Below are 20,205 nucleotides of genomic sequence, written 5' to 3'. Positions count from 1 at the left end.
CTTCTTTATTCCCAATTCAGGTCTCTAGTGCAGCCGAAACGGAAGCCATCACCAGCCAGAAGCTGGTTAAGGGTCATGCATACTCTGTCACTGGAGTCGAAGAGGTAAAATTGGGCAGGGATGGATGGGTAGGGTAATGCATGATGGAATTACCATAAATCCCTGGCATCCTAGAGAGAAAGAGAGGGGATCGCCACCTAGTGCTTCCCGGCCCTGCTGGGGTGCAGCCTCTTTGGTTGCACAGAGCCCCTGACACCCTCCTGCTCATTACAAGGACCCTCCTTCCTCTTACTCACTCAGAGATGGATTATGTAACCTCTCTGAGCCACAGCTTTATGGTCTAACTAAATGCAGGCTCTCCTCTGAGATGTGGCCAGAAAGAGACAGAAGGTTTTGGAAGAAAGTTGTAGAAATTGTCAGTTAGATCCACACTCTTTCTAGGAGGTATGTTTGTACAGGTAAAGCACTGGAAACCCATAGGATTCTCAAAGCGAAAAAGGCAGCAATACCTGCCCCAGCTTTCAAGGTGGGGGGTGTGATAGTGAGAGGAACGCAGATATTCCTTACTCTCCAACCCAAGGAGAAAGCATGGGCTAAGCTTTTCATTATTTTTATTTACTATAGTCTGCCTACTTCCAAAAAGGATGCGCAGTGGTTTGCAATGAAAAGCACAGACTCAATAAAACCATACAACAAAGGCAAAATACAGAAGACAGTCCAAGCTAAAGACAGTGCGCCAGTGGAGAAATTGATTTTGCTTTGGGTTTCCTGAGGGCTAAGGCAAAAAGGGAAATGCAATGGTGTCTTAGTTTTTGTTATTTATTAAAAAGGCCTTAATGTTCACTGTGTGTATTTGTGTTTCACAAATACGCTCCTTAATGAAGTCAATTCCCAAACTTGAATTCAGCATATATGTGTAAACACTGGGTTGAGGTCATGATGGAGGATATGAAGGAAGGTCAGATACTGAAGACTGAATAGTTCATCGTGTTTGTGTATGTGAGCAAATACACAAATGGGGTTCCATAGCGAGTAGGGGAAGGTGGATGAACGTATGGGCTTTCAGACAGGCTGCCTGGGTGCCTGTCCTCCACCTACTACTTACTAACTAGGTAATCTTGGATAATTCAACCCATCTGTCTAGGTCTCAGAAGTGTTGTTTTTTTAATTTTTATTGGAATATATTTTATTTACAATGTTGTGTTAGTTTCAGGTGTACAACAAAGTGAATCAGTTATCCATGTACATATATCGACTCTGTCTGTGTCTCAGAGTTTTGAGGGATATTAAAATGAAGATAATAATAGCACCCAGCTTATAGGATGGTTGTGAAGTTTAAATGAGGTGATAAGGCATCTGAAAGGCCCAGCTTGGTGCCCAGGTCATAGCACCAGCTCATGAAATGCTAACTGCTCTGCTCTTAGTATTTGTTGGCGGGCATTTATTATCAATGGGTCTCATATGTTAAGAACTGAGTCAGTCAACTATAAAATTTTAAGTCGTTAAAGCCGACAGATGCTTTTTTTTTTTTTTAATGCTAGACTCACTATTTATTCAACCAGATTGTGAAAAACAGAGCTAAGGCCTGAAAAAATGTGTGAAAAGAAGACGTGTTTAGGGGCCTTTGAGGAATTGAATGCAAGTCCGCTCAGGTGTAGATAAGAACGCAGGGCGGCAGGGGTAGGTGTGGAGATTCAGTTGCCTTTGTGTGTGGCCCTTGCAGGTGGATTTCCGGGGCTGTCCAGAGAGGCTGATCAGACTCCGGAACCCGTGGGGCGAAGTGGAGTGGAAAGGGGCCTGGAGCGACGAGTAGGTTCTCCCTTCCCTCCTTGCCTGTGCCCACCTCCCTCTGCGGGGAAGGCATCAGGCAAAATGCGCGCAGTGATTCTGAGACCCCCAGGGCAGTGCGCTCGCGGCGCTTCCTGTCCGCAAATCACACAGCCTGTTTAGAAAAGAACGTTAGATGGTTCCAGGTGGGGAAAAGCCAAACAAAACCCACTCAGCAGTAGTCTTTGATTCCTTGCTCTGCTCTGGCATTTACAAGTTTGGCAGCTCAGTGGAATTTTACTTAGCGCCCGAGGGTTCGCTTGTTTTCTGTGTACCACGGTGGTCATCCAAAGGTGAGACCCATCACTCTCGATCGAATTCTTTCCACTTCGCAAAGTCTGGTTACTCTGACAAAGGCCAAACCCCTCAGCACGAGGAAGAAACGTGCTTAGAAAGAGGAACTGAATCTTAGAGGCGCCACTGGCCACTGCAGGCAGGAGGATGAACGGGACGGGGGCCCGCTCGCTGAGAGCTCATTTCTGGCAGGTACTGATCTCTCTGGCCAAAGCCGTTACTGACTGGAGGGACCCAGGCCTCTCAGAGATGGTGCCTGAACCCAGACCTTCCGTGGTGTCCCGGGACAGCTGTGTTCTGGAACCAGTGCCACCGTGGTGCGGGAAGATGGAGAGAGCATGGTCTGGTTTCCGCCCTAGTTAGCACTGCTGGCACGGGGGAGGCAGGTTGGCGCCGCTGGGGGTGGATGAGCACTCACCAGTGTCATGGATGAAGAGCCGCCAGAAATGGGAATGGTCATAAAAACACCCTCCCCAAAAAGCACATCCTTAAGCCTCATATATACCCCATGTTCTGTCTGTAAGGCATGAGGCCACCAGGGCTTTGGAAGGGAACGTTATTATTTTTATGAACTAATCACACGTCATTACTGCTCTTAACTGCAGTCCTTTCCTTAGGTTTGTGTCCTGAAGAAACACACGTCCCCAGGGCCACAGATGGCCTCCTGTATGAAAGACTTGTCATTCTACTGCCTGTGATGGAGCAAAACCCAAAACCTTAGTTCCACCAACTGCCCCAAAAGCATCATGGCTGAATGAAATCAAAACCCTGAGTTTTGGCCATTTTAAGCAGCAGCTGTTTCCCAAGCTGTTGACAGGGTGTATGGGACTTTATCTCCTTTCCCTGATGCCGCTCAGTCTATAACAGGCTGGGACAGGTCCAGGGGTTCGAGGTGATGACTGGCGGGCCCCACCATCTGGAGACGCAGCCTGGGGTGTTTATATATGGATGTTGTAGGAGAGGGTGCTGCAGCTCTTTGAGACGCCCCCTAGCCTCAGCCCAATGTCTTTAAATTAAAAAAAAATTTTTTTCCAGTTAGTTTCAAGAAACCAACTGGGATATTTAGGTCAGATCTCAAATTCTCCAACTTGTCTCCTAATCTTTGTTTATGACAAGCACATTCTGAGCTTTGGTTCTGATTCAGTGACTGTTTCCATGAATTACAGAGGCCCTGAGAGCTCCTCTGCCTCATCCTTAGGGGACCTGAGAGCCCCCCTGGAGGGAGAGGCTGGGCTTAGTCCTGGTGTTCATGCAGCCAAGGGGAGGTCTTCACGTTTTGCCGAAAGCGTTCAGAGAGGGATTTTTTTTTTTAAAGATGGATCTCGATGCTGCTTAGTTATTTAGACACTGCATACATATTTCAGGGAAACCTCACTTCTTAAAGGTCAGGTAGCTGGAGATGGCATTTGAACAAACTATGTGGGTATTGCCATGGGAAGGCTGCCAGCAGGGGGCCTTGCAGGGTGCCATTACTCCAGGGAAACTGTCACAGAACTGGGTGTGTTTGGCAGGCTCGGGAAGGGGACTACGTTTATGTGTCCGAGACGCTTAGCCCCTCTCATGGTATCTTCACCTCAGATAAGCCAGAAGGATGTCTCCCCAGCTGAGAAGAGGAGGAGGGGGCCTTTCTCTGCTGGCCATTCTCACAGCTCTCCCCCTGGACTTGCCCAGGCCTGTGATCTAGGGCCTGGGGGGCTGAATGAGACGTGAACGTAGAACTTGGCTGGAGAGTGAAATTAGAGCAAAGCCGTGGCCCAGGCTTCTTGCTGCATGTCTGGGCTCGCCCTGCTCGTGTGCCTGTGGAGTCCCGTCCCTTCCCCAGCCGCACCCCCTACCGTCTCATACCCTCCCCACCTCAGTCATTTCAGTATCCCCCACGTCTGGGGTTGGTGGTGGGGCTGGGAGCTGGGGAGGGAGGGTAGGAAGCTGAGAGCTGCAGTAAACAGCTTGCTCTGCAGCAAGCTCTTCAAGAACCATCACCTCTGCTTCCTTAAAAAAACAACAACTTTATTCTTTCTTTCCCAGTGCACCGGAGTGGAATTACATAGACCCCAGGCAGAAAGAACAGCTGGGCAAGAAAGCCGAGGATGGAGAGTTTTGGTGAGAGGGTCTGCAGGAGCGCTGTCCTCTTGGCTGTGGGTTCCTTCCTGGTTTGCACATGGGCAGTTCTCTCCAGGTGTTCCAGGAAGTCAAGGTGGTTTCTGGCCAGGGGGCTTCTTTCTTCTTCCCCTTTTACTCCAGTAAAAGGTAGAAACCAAGATATCTGGGCCTCAACATGGATTAGCTATGAACCTGACTTTCTCAGTTTCTGTATATTTTCAAAGTCCAAGGTTTAGATTAGCATCAAAATACGATAACTTCCTTCACTCCCTAAGGAAGATAATAAGGACACGGTTAGACTGTGTGGCTTAGGGACCATCTCTAGGCTGGACACCAATCAGAGTTAACCAGTCACCTCGAGGTGGTGACCTGGTTCATTTTACTTCCCTGGGTCTCTGCAGTTTACGGTTCAGTCTCTTTGCTGGTTGGTTGGATATACGAGAGGAGCTTTTTAAGAACAGAGATGCAAGCAATAGTGAGGAAGTTGCCAATACTGTACACTTTTTTCACTGCTATTAAAATACCATTGTTTGACTGGTAAATTATAAGTCATTTAAAAAGAAATAGTGAGACATTTAGCCAATGATCACTGCGTATTTGTACAGTGGGGTGTAGGAAAGATTTAGTTGGCCCGCGGCCTCTGTTCTGTCCTGTGCCCACTGGGCCACACTTTCCACCACCTTTCCAGCCCAGCTCTCTTGACCAAGAGCTCACTGATCCCTTTGCCCCCAGGATGTCTTTTTCGGATTTCTTGAGGCAGTTCTCTCGGCTGGAGATCTGCAACCTGTCCCTGGACTCATTGAGCAGTGAGGAGGTGCACAAGTGGAGCCTGGTGCTGTTCAATGGGCGCTGGACTCGGGGCTCCACGGCTGGAGGCTGCCAGAACTACCCAGGTGAGATGGGGGGGAGGAGGGTAATGCTGTGTCCACCTCGTCTTCTGTATTGTCCTCCCTGGGCTGGACATCCTTATCCGTTAATCTTGGGACAATGCCTTTGCACTCTGTCCTCTGGCTCCTGACACCACGTGGTGGCCCAGCCTCTTTCTGGGGCTTGGAGGCCAAGGCAGCAGGGGTGGGTGGTGACTCTGCAGCCCCTTACCTGCGGCTTGATCTCTTCAGCATCTCTGCGTGTTCAGACTTTCTGCCCCTTGCCCCCAAAGGCTATTCTTCTTTGTACTAACCATGCACTTGGCATCCTGCACCAAGGTCTCTTGTTCTTCTCTGGGGCTTCCTCCATCTCCACCCGGCCCAGCTGTCTGGCACTGGCCCACTGCGCCCTGGGACAGGTGCAGCGTCACTGTGTTGGGAGACCGCATCCAAGCGGCTGTTCTGCTTTGTTGTACCTGAGTTGGAGGTGGCGGGGCCTGACAGCCTGATCAGGGGTGGTCACACGCATGGCGTGGGAGTGGCCACTCTCTGCTCCCCCTGGGAGTCATTGGAGCACCCTCCCTGGTGGGGAGAGTCTGGTGCAAACCACTGCTGCTGTGCTAACCTGGGCCCTCATCCTTAAAGGTGGGAAGCCTTCCCGTTGGCGGGAGATCACTAATGTCTACACATACAGGCTCCTCCTAGGTCGAATCACCCGAGGCAGCAGCAGAGGAAGAAACTCCGAAAAACAGCCCCACATCTCTCAGGAGAAATGAAAGAGAGCAAAACCCGCCCTCTCCACTTCCCACCTCCCCAGGCTCCATGCTCCCTCTCCTAGTTTGATGTTGACATTGTTGATGGACGTGTAAGCACTGGGCTTCATTCTCAAGACAGAGCTCAGTGCAGGCCTGTGCTCAGGGTGTGGAAGCAGCATTAGAACAAAGTCCCACGTGGGTGGAATCCTGGGGCTTGACTGGGTCTCTGGTTTTTGTCCCCCTCCAACCTAAGCTCCCATTTCTGATGGCCAAGATGAACACTGAGCAGAGATGGAGGAGGGAGTTCCTTTCATGCCACAGTTGCTCAGACGCTCAGTCTAACGGCTCTGGGACCCTGGGAGGGTCATTTCCCTGTTCTAAGCTTCAATTTCCCAATAGTCAAAGTGGAGGGATAATACTAGCTTTTGGAAGTGCTTTGTAAACGGTGTAGTGTTATACAAATGGGATGTATTATTTTTATGACCCATTCTCTTCTTCGAGCTCCGTTAAGGAGTAAACAAAAATATGTAGGGATTGCAGTGATGTTGCATTTGGGAGAAATTAAAATATGCTCACCATTAGCAAGCTCTTAGAAAATGTGTTGGAAATTTGCATGGATCGTTTTTGGGAGCTTGGCACTGTAGGGGGTGCCTAAGGTATCTGTATGCACGAAATCGCGACCCCATCTGTGCCGCCAGCTAGCTGTCGAGAAGAGATGGATGGTTCCTGCCCTTTGGTAATGATGTAAGTACAGAAGATTGCAGAATTGTCTCTGGCTCCTCTGGAGTTGGCAGATATTTGGCTTTAATATCTACACATTTGTGTCCTAAAAAAAAAAAAAAAATTTGAAAGTGGAGGTTCTGGGAAGGTGGGATTGTAATTTTATTGTTAAGAAAGTATAATAACCAGTGGCTGTTGGTCATTTGTGACAGCCTTGTTATTTCATCAAGTCGGACCCTTATTTAGAGGATCCCTTCTTCTCCTACTACTCCCCGCCCCTGCCCCCTGCCCCGCCTGCCCCCAGGCACATCATTATTGACATTGTTGAGGCCCTGGCATGGAGATAGCCCATCGAGCCCGTCTTCCTCAATTATGTTCTGCTACTTGAGTCTGACATAGAATTGCTGTCTGCCCCTGGGTGACCCATTTGCCCTCTCTGTGCCTTACCTTGTACAGTCGCTGTTTGGAGAGTTTTTTTTTAAAGATTATATTTGAAATGAAGCAGTCTTTTAAAATATCCACAGGTGGTGTGGCAGACATGCTTCTTAATCACCAGTTAGGTTTCCCAGGTGGTGCTAGTGGTAAAGAGCCCGCCTGCCAATGCAGGAGACATAAGACACTTAGGTTTGATCTCTGGGTCAGGAAGATCCCCCGCAGGAGAACATGGCAACCCTCTTCAGTATTCCTGCCTGGAGAATCCCATGGACAGAGGAGCTTGGTGGGCTATGCTCCATGGGGCCACAAAGAGCTGGAGACTACTGAAGTGACTTGAAATGCTAGTCAACTCAGTCGTGTCCAACTCTTTGCGACGCCATGAACTATAGCCCACCGGGTTCCTCCATCCATGGGATTTCCCCGACAAGAACATTGGAGTGGGTTGCCATTTCCTTCTCCACTGTACTCTTGAGGGAGTGTATCTCATCACTGGCTGCAATGCCGAATCATCTAGAGAGGCCTCGGGGCCTCTGGACAGAGGATCTGTAACCAGGGCTGTTTCAGGCTGTGATCTGAAGCAGGGGCCCATCAGATGGGGCTTCCTGGGGGCAAGAGTGGTCATCTTTACAGCCTGTCAGGAGAAGCCCCCTTGATTCCTAGTCTTCACTGGACCTTTGTTCTCATCGGAGCCGGAGACCTGCTTGTTCCCCAGACACCTCCTTTCTCCAGGAGTTGGGCTCATCTTCACAGGCCAGGAGCTGGGAACAAGGAGATGTTAACCATTTCCCCAGGAAGACGTGGCCTTTCCCAGAGGGACCTTGTGTAGCCCTGGGACCTCGGGGCCTTGAATATCCCAGTCAAGCATATCAGGGCCCCTGGTTGATGAAATGGACAAGTGCAGAGTTTGCACGTGCTGGGGGTGTGTGTGTGCTGGTATGTGGGCAGGGTAGGGAGATAGGAGGAAATGCCGACGACCTTGGAAAGCAATCCTGCTGAGGCCTGCTTACCTGGCACAGTTTGGCCAGAGTTATGCTTTCTGGGGATGATCACAGTTCCTCCCTTTCATTCTGTTCTTCCTGATCTCCTCACCTGCCTTGTGGGGAACCACCATCTCCTGGGTGACTTCCAGCCACTTACTGGACCAATCCCCAGTTCAAAATCCATTTGGACGAGGTGGACGATCAGCAGGAGGAGAGCGTCAGTGAACCCTGCTGCACGGTACTGCTGGGGCTGATGCAGAAGAATCGCCGGCGACAGAAGAGGATGGGACAGGGCATGCTCAGCATCGGCTATGCTGTCTACAAGGTACTCCGCAGCTGGAGTCAGCCATCATGGCACACCTAATGTCTTTGGTCGGAATATTTTGGCCAGCAATTGAAGTGCATCTTTCTTTTTGTTTGGCTGTTCCTAATCAAGCTTTTTCCTTGCTCCCCTAAAATGCTTCTCTCAATGGCCTTACTGAGGCCTGAATTTCACAATTAGAGATTCATTCCTTTGGCTTAAATCTCTATAATTAACATCGAGATGTGTAATTCATTAAACTTTTCCCTGTCATTGCCTGTTCAGTGTAAACATACTTATTAGACTCTTTCCAGGTATAGGCTTCTCAGGGGACAGGAGCCAAGAAGGTGACACAGGAGTCTGAGGACATCACAGAGTAGGGACAGGGAAGCTGGTTATGGAAGCCAAAGACAAACACCCTCCTCTTGGGGTAACCTCAAGACACTTGGGACACACCAGGCTGGGGTAAAAGGAGCCACAGGTCATTTTCAGTTCTGGTATCTCTGGACTGAAGGTCATAGCTGGCTCTTGGCCCAGGCTGCAGTGCCTGGCTTAATACCCCAATTTGCCCTGGTAACCACCTCAATATAGATTTCACAGCCTCACAGATATGTTCGAGCAAGACCTCTGGGTCTTGATAAGCCTAGCCAGGATCAAATTGGAATCCACTTTTTAATACAGGAAAAGACTTTCTATAACGAATTCTGGAGGGATTCGTGGTGGTTGTTTTTATAGATTTTTGTTAAAAATGAATTTCTTGGGAAAAATACAATTCTAATCAGAAGGACCAAGAGCTGGCTGGAAGCCCAACACCTCAGTATAAATTACTGCATGAAAAAGAAGTATTATAATAAGAAACCAGTAAGGAAAATTGTGACTGTTAAGCTCATACAACTTCCAGCCCCTTTCTTTCTCTTATTTAGGAACTTAGGGCTTTAGAGTTTAGGGTGTGTGTGTGTGTGTGTGTGTGTGTGTGTGTATTTTGTGTTGAAGAAATGGGGAATTGAAAAATAATTGCTGTTTGATGGCTGGAGAAAAGAATTTCAAATAAATAAGCTCCAGTTCTATTCCAGCTTAGCCCTTCCACCTCCACCTAGAATGTAAGTAGTACTCAACCAGATTCTTTTTTTATAGAAAGTGAAAGTGTTAGTCACACGGTCATGTCCGACTCTTTGTGATCCCATGGACTGTAGCCTGCCGGGTTCCTCTGTCCATGGAATTCTTCAGGCAAGAATACTGGAGAGGGTTGCCATTCCCTTCTCCAGGGGATCTTCCTGACCCAGGGATCGAACCCAGGTTCCTCACATTGCAGGCAGATTCTTTATCAAAACTGAGGAAGCACTTAGCCCGTGCATATCAATTCAACCCATCTTTAGTGTGTATCCACCAGGTCCCTTGCTGAAGGCTGAGATGCAGAGGAATAGCACAAGGTTATTGCCCTCAAGGGGAAAACCACACATACACACACACACACACACACACACACACACACACACCGCTGACTGCGGGGTGGTCAGATCTGCTGTGATGAGGACCCACACTGTGAGCTGAGGCCTCCTCAGAGAGGGACAGCTTCGTGGAGAAGACTTTGATCAGGGCATCAAAAAGTGAGCTGGATTTCAAAGATGAATGAGGGAGAACTTTCCAGCCACAGGGGGACAGCGTGTGCTTCTTGACAGCAGGAGAGAAAGCGACAGTTTTGGAGAGCAAGCAGTAGGCAGGTATGGCCGAAGGGTGGGCTGCAACAGGGACTGTGGCCACCAGCTTTCATCCACAGGCTCTACCTTCTATAACAGGATCAGAAAAGCTTTCTTTCTTTGGAACATGAGCTAACACCCGGAAATAGCTTTGTGGGCATGGCATTTGCTCTCATAAATAATATATACAGCATGTCAGTTTTTCAGACATCAGTTTATAGCTGCTTTTAAAATAACGCCATGTATGTGATCCGTGGACCTGCTTATAGCCAGAGGCTTCTAATCTAGAGCATGACATCTGTGAACACAAACTTTAGGGTTAGGATGAGGGCATGTGCAGCCCTGTAGGGATGTCTGAGGGTGGAGGCAGTGTCTGGGCTTGTTCAAAGGACCTGGTGTTGGACAGAGGGAGTGCAGGGGTTGTAGGGGGTACTGTTCTCTGACCCTTGGAAGTGCCTCCTCTGGCTTTGAAAGTATTAGCCGCTGAGTCATGTCCAACTCTTTGCGACCCCATGGACTGTAGCCCACCAGGCTCCTCTGTCCGTGGGATTCTCCAGGCAAGAAGAGTGGAGTGGGTTGCCATTTCCTTCTCCAGGTGATCTTCCCAATGCAGGAATTGAACCCCTATCTCTTATGTCTCCTGCATTGGCAGGTGGGTTCTTTACTGCTAGCGCAACCTGGGAAGCATGCAACCCCCGCCCCGCCCCCCCAACCCCCGCCCCGCCCCCCCCCCCCCCCCCCCCCCGGCTTTCTGGCTTTAACTGTCTGTAAACTGGAGTCTGGCTTGAGGTTGGGAACTTGACACTGATTGAGAAGCAGCCAGAAAGCCCCGAAGGCTAAAGAGCCCTGCTTGTCTGGCCTCCATTCTCTCCCCTGTTATCTTCCTGTGGTGACAACAGGCTCCTGCCAGGCAGGCCTGTCATTTGCATTCAGGATCCTACATTTCAAAGGTGACTGTCCCCTTCCATCCATTACTGGGCGAGGCTGGCCTTGTCTTCTGCCTGGATGCTGCCTGGCTCCGTTCCTGTCCAGGGACTCTTGGCTGTGGTTTCAGAGCATATTGCCCTAGGTGGTGGGCAGGTTAAATGGAAAGACCTCTGAGGTGGTTAAGGGAGTCTCTGCTGAGCGGGTGGGGAAGGCGGTTAGACAGGTACTAGGAGGCAGTCCCCTGAGGACCTCTGCTCTCCCGGACAGCCAGGGCCTCTGCATGGGGGATCTCAGCTTTAGACGCAAAGTCAGAGGAGTGCCAGTGGCCCCAGACTTTTCCACCTCTGCTGCCAATTATAAACGGGGGCTCCAGAGTGAGGATGCCAGCTGATCCAGATTTCCTTTTTTGCCTTCAGTGTTGGCAGTTGCCCACAGACCTAAGCCACAAACAATGCCCTTCCGGCTCTTCTGGTCTAAACAGCCTGTATGGCAGGGGCCAAGTTGGGGGTTGAACCTTCTCTCTATCTGGGCATGTGGGGCTTCCCACTCTGCATCCAAGATCTCTTGTGGGCATCACAGTTTCCAGCTGCAAATAACAGACCCAGCTAGACTAGGGGCTTCCCTGGTGGCTCAGCTGGTAAAGAAGCCACCCGCAATCCGGGAGGCCTGGGTTCAATCTCTCGGTTGGGAAGATCCCCTGGAGGAGGGCATGGCAACCCACTCCAGTATTCTTTCCTGGAGAATCCCTATGGACAGGGGAGTCTGGTGGGCTACAGTCTATGGGTCGGAAAGAGTTGGTCACGGCTGAGTGATTAAGCACGCACACAGACTAGTGAAAAGGAATCTACCAGCTCATGTAAGCAAACCCAGAGAATGACAGGAATGCTTGGGACAGGGGACTTGCCTGCTTTCAGGACCCTTTATCTCCACATCTGCCCTCTGATGTCAATGCCATCCTCCTGGACTCGCTTTCTGCACGATCTCCCTAATGTCGTCCACGTAAAAGAAGAACCCTCTTCCCTTAGTTCCAATTCGAAAATCATAGAGAAGTCTCTGATGAACTTGACTTGGGTCACGTGCCTCTTCCTGGACCAATCCCTGTAGTGAATGGTGATTAAATTATGTCTTGACTTGAGTGACACCCTCTTCTGGACAAGTCCTTGATCTGGAGGCCAGGTCTGTAGGCCTGTAAGATGTTAGTTCTCATGTAAACCCCAAGGCTATTACTCTTAAAACATTTGGGATCCTGGTAGATTACAGAACAAGAAAATTAAGTAGAACTCTTTTTTTCCCTTTCTTTCAGATTTCTAGGGCTCACTAGTCTACAGATGGTCTTGCTCTTCACCAGTGACTTTCCAGGTTCAGAAATGCTGATGAGTCTCTCACGTTAGCACAGGCCTCCTCCCACTGGCCCAGGACTGCACAGTCTGCGCTAGATGTGGGGAGGGACGAAACACCACAAGGTGGGGGGGCGAGGCACCCTTGGGTGACCTGCTCTTTTCTCCTTTCCTGTAGATACCCAAAGAGGTATGTTCATGCTGATGGAGATGTCCCCTCTTTGGTAAGGAAGAGCTGGGCAGCCTCTACAGATGGGCACCTGGCGACATCAGCTTCCTCTGATGGAAGCTGGCTCTCCCACAGACCAACTCTACAGGATCTGGTGAGCTGGTAACCTTGAGACCTGGTCAAGATACTTGGGACCCACCCGCCAAGAAGGGCACAGTGGTAACCCTTGCCCCCTGTGTGCCTGGTGCTCTGATCCAAACAAGATGACTGTAGCTCACTCAGGCTCCTGTTTATCTAGCTAACAGGAATAAATGCCCTCGTGTCTGATAAGAAAAGGAAGCACCAGTTTTATCTTTTTGGCTCCTGGCTGTTCCCGTGCTCCTCAGTAATTTACAGCTGGGTTTGAGAGAAACATCATCAAGGTCTTCCTTACCTCTGGGGTTTCCTGCTGCCGTCCCAGACCTCAGCCAGCAATGCCAGTGGCCTCATGGGCAGGGGCTGGTAGGGCACACTTATAAGAGTGCCTTGTCCACGCAGCTGGTACCCAGTCAGGTCCCAGCTCATCCCAACCTGGCAGGCCTCCCCTCGGCTGCACGCTGGGGACACCAGGCAACTCTTAGACATCTCATGCCCTGAGCAATTGTAGCAGAACCTCTGTGGTGATTCCAATGTGCAGCTGAGGTTAGGAAATGCTTCTGTCTGGAGTTCCCCCAGCCAGAGTCTGTTATTCTAGTTATGTAGAAGTACGTTTGCCCAGCTGTGCTTACCCCTACCCCCAGGGTTCTCAACTTGGCCACCTGGTAACATGTGCCAGTGAAGCCCAAGTTCACAGGCTCCAGCCCATGCCTTGTTCCAAAGGTGCTGACCACTAATATACCCTGCCCGTTGACTCCCAGATGGATATTATTGGTTATGACGGCGACAGAAAAGGGGGTATGGATGATTCAAGGCAAGCCCTTGTCACCATTCAAAAGTAATTAAACAGACTTGTGTTAAGTCTGATGGGTGGTGATTCCCACCAGAAATGGCTGGTTCCTGGGAGAGGCCCCTCTGCACGCCTGGAGGAGCCTCTACCTGCAGAGTTTCCCTGTGCCCTCTGAGTGACTCTGTGGATCCCGTGATCCCCAAGTGGTGTGGAATCTCTGGTCAGTGGTTCCGAACCACTGCTCAGAAGCCCCTGGGGGTTTGTGAAAGCATTAGTCCACTGCCCCCCACCCCAGAATCTCTGAGTCTGTAGGTTGTGTGGGGCTCAAGAACTTGCGTTTCCAGCGAGTCCCCCAGGGCTGCTCATGCTGGTCCTGGGCCCACAAACTGGTGGCTGGGCCAGGCCACAGGGAGGTACGAGAGCCGGGGGCCTGGAGCACGTGCGTGTGGAGTCTCCAGTAAGACAGAGGGGTGCCAGCTCCTTCCTCTGTGTTCTCCGTCTCTCACTCTGGCCTCCCGAATGAAGCTTCTGTAATCTGTCCCAGCCCTTGGTTCTTGCTAGAACTCGATTTGCCTTTCTCCCAACACAACCCCCACCCCCACTCCTACGTTATTGGTACCTCCCCCTGCTAATTGCTGTCATCAGGGATGGCAAGAATGACATTTATCCCAGTAATGCTTAGACTTGGCCAAGACCTTGCTGGCATGCCCCCAGAGTATAAAAATTTTCAGGGAGGGATCCCAAGGCTGTGGCTGCCCTTGCACCCAGGTCATCAGATGCTCACTGGTGGGTCCTGTGGGGTCCTGACCAGGGCAGTGGGGGCTGGTGGCTCTGCCTTCCTCCCCTGTTTAGCAGACCTGGGATATAAAGAGGCTCTGGTGACCATGAGTGGACACTGTGACTCTGGGGTAGGCAATCCAGCTCCAGGTCACAAAGAAGTCACTGCCCTTGTAGCTTACCAGCACCTGCCCTCTGCCACAGGTATCTTGATGAAGATGATCATAAAACACAGTGCTAAGCGGAGGCTTAATTACAGCAATAATAACATGGGCACCTATGTTTTCGAAGCACTCTGCAGCCACTAATTAGCTGGTGTCATCACTCCTAGCCTCCGCCTCCCTCCAACAAACAAGTGGGTTATGGGAGCATCTTTTCCCTCAGATGAGAGCCAAGGCACCAAGGGAGGTCTGGCTGTGGCCGCCTCCTCTGTCTGCCTCCCTGACTGTCCAGCCTAATGCCCTGGTTACCTGGCAGGGCAATTTCCCCAGCCAGATAAAGATGAACAGGTCCTTCTGGCTGCTGATGCTTGAGAACTGGGATTTAAGCCACAGGCCTGTACTGGGTAGCTCAGAGCCACTCCCCAGGTATAGATGCAGAGAAAGAGTCTGTTGGGTTCAATGAGGGGTGATTCACAAGGACAAATATCCAGAGAGAAGCCAAGCACACAATGGAGACCCTGTTGACCAACCTTTACTTAGCTGGGAAGAAGGCAAGGGGTCTGGCTGAGGTTGTGTAGTCAAGGTCAGTGCCTCGACTAGGGGCCGGGCACCCAGAAGGTGTTCAGAATGCACCTGCTGCTGGACACAGGGTGAGTTTGCAGAGTCCAAGGGCTATGGATTCTGTCAGTCAGTCAGTTCAGTCGCTCAGTCGTGTCCGACTCTGAGACCCCGCAAAGAGTGAACCGCAGCACGCCAGGCCTCCCTGTCCATCACCAACTCCCAGAGTTTACTCAAACTCATCTCCATTGAGTCAGTGATGCCATCCAACCATCTCATCCTCTGTCGTCCTCGTCTCCTCCTGCCCTCAATCTTTCCCAGCATCAGGGTCTTTTCCAATGAGTCAGCTCTTCGCATCAGGTGGCCAGAGTATTGGAGTTTCAGCTTCAACATCGGTCCTTCCAATGAACACCCGGGATTCTTAGCCCAGGGTTAAAAATCAGCGAGCCCAAAATCAACGCAATAGAGCCCAGCTCCGCGGCCCTCATCTTCCAGGATGTGGGCAGGCACTGACCCCGATGTTGCTCTGCGCAGCTGGAGAGTCACACGGACGCGCACCTGGGCCGGGACTTCTTCCTGGGCCGCCCGCCCGCTGCCCGCTCCAGCACCTATGTCAACCTGCGCGAAGTCTCGGCGCGCGTGCGGCTGCCCCCCGGGGAGTACGTGGTGGTGCCGGCCACCTTCGAGCCCTTCCAGGACGGCGACTTTTGCCTGAGGGTGTTCTCGGAGAAAAAGGCCAAGGCCCTGTGCGTGTCCTTCCCCTGCGGGCTGGTGGCAGGGGCCGCAGAGGGAGCTGGCCCCGCGAGGGTGCAGGGCGCTGTCGGTGTGTGGGACCCACCCCCGGCCCCCGGAGGAAATCTGTTTCCCCTGCAAGGGTTCTTCATTAGGGGGGCCCCCTCCTGCCCCTCCACGTTGGTCTGTAGGAGGGGAAGAGTTTTCCTTCTAAAAAGATCAAGAGAGGGCATCAGTAACAGCTGGGTGAGAGCATTTTCCTCCCAGTGGGGAGGGCGCCACATAGAGGAGGAGCTGGGTGAGAAGACCGCCTCTTCTCTTACACTTATCTTACACACCACACACTCATACGCCACATACACACATCACACACGCACACGCTGCATGTACCATGCACACCGACGTCACATACACACACCACACACACCCACATCACACACCGCACATATACGATGCATGCACATCTCACATACACACACCACACACACATGCCACACACACCCCATATACTGTGCACCTGCATACCGACCCATTACGGACATACCACACATGCCACACACACACCATGCGCTTATACACACATACCATACATACAGGCAGACTGCGTGTCCCTTACATATATACACCACACATACACCACACACATACCACACAAAAACACCAGATACACAATACACATATACTGGACACACACACCACACACACACACTACATACACACAACACACACCACACACACACCCACACACGAACACACACCATAAAAACAACATAATATACGACACCAACAACAACAACACACACACAAAACACAACATACACACATGCATACATACAGCACTGCGTGTCCCTTACATATATACACCACGCATACACGCCGTACGCACACCTGATATATACTTTCTGGACATACGTACATCACATATACCACACACCTATACACCACACACATACTGCATATACACATAAAACCACACACACACAAATACCACATACACACACTTCACACATAGTAGTGCGCACCACCACCACACACACACACCACACACATACACACACCACACACGCCACACACATACACACCACACACACCCACACACGACACCATACACCCACATATACTGTGCACCTTCCTACCAACACAGCACAGACATACCACACACACTGCATACACGCCGTGCACACATACACACATGCCATACATACATGCAGACCACATATCCCTTACATATATACGCTATACATACACCACAAACACACCATACACGCACCTGATATACTTTCTGTACATACACACATCACATGTATCACACATATACACACCACACACATACTACCTACACACATAAAACCACACACAAACACCACATACACACACTTAACACGTATCACCCCCCCACACACCACACACACACACACACACACACACACACACACACACTGCCCCACATACTGTGTACATGTATGCATGGACTCGTGGGTTGTGGGCTTGGTGACTCATTCCCCAGATACCATTTCAGCAGGGATTCACATAGCTGGGAAGATGAGATTAGTAACTGGGAAAGGTGGGGAGAGGATTCCTCAGAAGAGTAGTCCTCCAGGGTGAACATTCTGGATTCCATGAAGGGCCCACTGAACTTGGCAGCTCTTGTCTCTGGTGAAAACTCAGGGTCGGGTGGGAGTTGGAGGCATGAAGGGAAGGATCCTGGTTCAGTTTATGCAGTTTGGTGATAGTAGGAACCAGGTCTTCTGTTGGGAAGCTGGTCCCTCAGCTGGGCTACAGACTTCCTGAAAGAACCTAGCCTTTAGCTATACGTTTTGTTAATACTTACCCATGTTTGCTATTTCCTTTCTGTGTTTCAGGGAAATTGGGGATGTGGTAGTTGGAAACCCACATGAGGTATGCCACCTTTAAAACGCCAAGCTCTGACACTGACCTGTAGCAGTCATTTGGGGCTTCTTATTGATTGCCTAGGAATCCCCTCAACCCCTGAGCCTGGCTGGATGGGAGGCTCCTGGGGCCAGGACCCTGGACCCCTCCTGTTTATCACCATGCCCCCCCCCCCCCATCCCCACCTAGTGCCCAGCACACAACAGACCAGCGACAGATGTAGTGAATGATGCACAGATGAGTTTTAAATCTTCATCTTTCATTTTTCTCAGTGAGTCCCATCTTAACTTTGTAACTGCCCCGCCTTTTAGCCACGACCCAGCGAGGTGGAGCAAGAAGATGGCCAGCTGAGGAGCCTGTTTGAGAAGTTTGCCGGAAAGGTGAGTGGAGGGCGAACACGAGCTGCCACACGGGCAGGAGAGTGTTCGAGAAAGCTCAGGTCACCTTAGTCTTTTGTCGTTTGCATCCCCTTGAGTAGCAAGGGCCACAGGTCTCAGGCCTCCCAGGTCTGTCTGTTGCCTCTTCCTGTCTGAAGCCTGAGGTCTTTCCTGCACTGCTGGCGAGAGGACTGTGGGGTTGACCACGGCCAGTTTTCTTGCTGTGTCGTCTTGCATTTTGAGAAAGTAGAAAATTTGAATCTCCAGGTCCTGCCAAAAGCCTTTCTGTGTGTAAACTGACCCTGGTGGATCAGAGCCCTGACTAGAAAACCAAGAGGCAAAACTTCCCTATATCCTTCAGAGATGAGAGGAATCGCCCAGCCCAGGTGGCCGGCAGCTCAGTCAACGAGGCCTGGGCTAAGTGCTTCATGTCCTGCTGCCTCGCCCGCCCCCAGGGACACCGGCGGAGCTGGGCTTGTGGGAGTCAAGCTTGGCCCAGGTGCCAGCGCCGCTCGGGGGCTTGTGGAGCTGCTGTGCCCACTGCTCCTTCCCGCCCCGTCCTGCTGACTTGGCTTATTGTGATTCTGGTCCTGAGGGGCTGTAAGTCAGAGCAGACTCCGGACTCCGAGTGTCACAACTGGCCCCATAAATACAGCGAATGCACTGCTCTTTGAAGGATAATAGGTTTGCCAGAGGGCCTGGAAAGGCGTCCATCATCTTGCACTGCTATAACAAGGTACCACAGACTGGAAAGCGTTTGAACAACAGAAATTTATTTCTCACAGTTCTGGAGGCTTGCAGTCTGAGATCAGGGTGTTGGCCTGGTCAGATTCTGGGGAGGGCTGTCTTCTAACTTGCGGACTCACGTCTCACTGTCTCATGTGGCAGAAAGAGAATTAGGAATCCATCTGGGGTCCCTTCTGTAAAGGCACTAATTCCACTCACGAGGGCTCCACCCTCATGACCTAATCACCTCCCAAAGGTCCCTCCTCCTATACTTTACTATTGGGGGTTGGATTTCAACATACAAATTTTGGAGGATGCAAACATTCATTCTGTAACAGAAGAAGAAAAACAATGCTCTCCACCCTTGGAAAGCTCTGAGCCACTTTATAGACTTAAGGACAGAGTAGAAGAAAATACTTTAAAATCCCTGGCAGAAAATAAAACCTGGGAACACAATTCCTTTATATAGCCATTAAAGAAGGCTTTGCAAAATTGAGGCAATTTATGTTTTAGATAGACACTTAGACCAATGTTTTTGCTAACAAAACCTTGTTGCCTTAGCTTCCAAGGGACCATATTTTATTTGGAACATCAAGACTGATAACAAAATGAAAGCTCCTGTTTGTGTAGTTCTTCATGTACCTTATCTTTTCTCTCTTGCCTGGTGGGGCAATATCAGTCACTGTCACTGTTCTCCTGGTGCAGGGTCGGGCCCAGAGAGGTTAAGGAGCTGGCTGGGGCATGAGGCCTTGTGAAGGACAGTCAAGGTCTCAACAGCCCATTCTTGGCCTGGAGGCTTTTCAGGATGTCCCCAGGTCTTATTATTGAGACTGACCATTCTGTGCCTGAATGAGGCCAGCTGCACTCACAGGCAAGCTCACAGCTCCCACCTCGCTTATTTCTAGTCGAGCAGCTTGGGCCTGGCTGGTGGAAGAGGGGAGAAATGGGGCCCCATGCAGACAAGTGTTAAGACCACACCTCACCAGGGGAAGTGACTTGGCTAAGGTCCCATGGCGAATAAATGGGGGAGGTATGACTGGAACCCAAATTTTAGTCTGGGGCCCCTTCTCTAAGCCTCACTGTCTCTGAGCTTCTTTTGGCATCCTGCCTGAGGTCTGTCCTCCAGCTGGTTGTTAAGGGACCAGTAATCCTGAGGCTCAGTGTTTATCCTCTGCCCCGTGCAGGTGAAGAACCCTAGTCCCCAAAATCTCTACTTCCGGGATGAGGTGGGCTTTATGTGAAATGGCAGCTCCCACAGATGCAGTGGGGAAAGCGAGTCCTTTGGGGTGAGACAGACTTAGGTTTCGAATGCCAGTTCTGCCACTGGCGACTGTGAACTCCAGCAATTATATTGCAGGCAAATGGCAATTACATGGCAAAGGTATATGGCGTTTGGTGGTGGTTTGGTCGCTAAGTCATGTTCAACTCTTGTGACCCCATTGACTATAGCCCTCCAGGCTCCTCTGTCCATGGGATTTCCCAGGCAAGAATACTGGAATGAATTGACTCCTCCAGGGGATCTTCCTGGCCCAGGGATTGAACCTGGGTCTCCTGCATTGCAGGCAAATTCTTTACTGACTGAGTCACCAGGGAAGCCCATATGGTGCTCCACAGTTTACAAAGTCAGAGCTTCCTTCACCCTAACACGAGG

The 20,205-nt window shown here is 50.7% G+C and overlaps 1 protein-coding gene across 3 annotated transcripts in view; it reads left to right on the top strand.

Moving 5' to 3' along the window:
* Window positions 1–20,205, top strand: part of CAPN8 (calpain 8) — a 77,984-nt gene that overhangs the window by 47,820 nt on the left and 9,959 nt on the right. For all 3 annotated transcript variants that reach the window (XM_013970127.2, XM_018060195.1, XM_018060194.1), the window contains 9 exons: window positions 21–104; window positions 1,724–1,809; window positions 4,147–4,221; window positions 4,954–5,114; window positions 8,127–8,302; window positions 12,418–12,429; window positions 15,364–15,575; window positions 17,424–17,460; window positions 17,763–17,831. In XM_013970127.2, coding sequence (XP_013825581.2) covers window positions 21–104; window positions 1,724–1,809; window positions 4,147–4,221; window positions 4,954–5,114; window positions 8,127–8,302; window positions 12,418–12,429; window positions 15,364–15,575; window positions 17,424–17,460; window positions 17,763–17,831 — 912 coding nt within the window. The remainder of the gene's footprint in view (window positions 1–20; window positions 105–1,723; window positions 1,810–4,146; window positions 4,222–4,953; window positions 5,115–8,126; window positions 8,303–12,417; window positions 12,430–15,363; window positions 15,576–17,423; window positions 17,461–17,762; window positions 17,832–20,205) is intronic.

This window comes from Capra hircus, chromosome 16 (assembly GCF_001704415.2).
Source record: "Capra hircus breed San Clemente chromosome 16, ASM170441v1, whole genome shotgun sequence".
Lineage (NCBI taxonomy): Eukaryota > Metazoa > Chordata > Mammalia > Artiodactyla > Bovidae > Capra > Capra hircus.
Note: the sequence above shows the minus strand (reverse complement) of the source record. Positions and strands in the feature narration are given on the sequence as shown.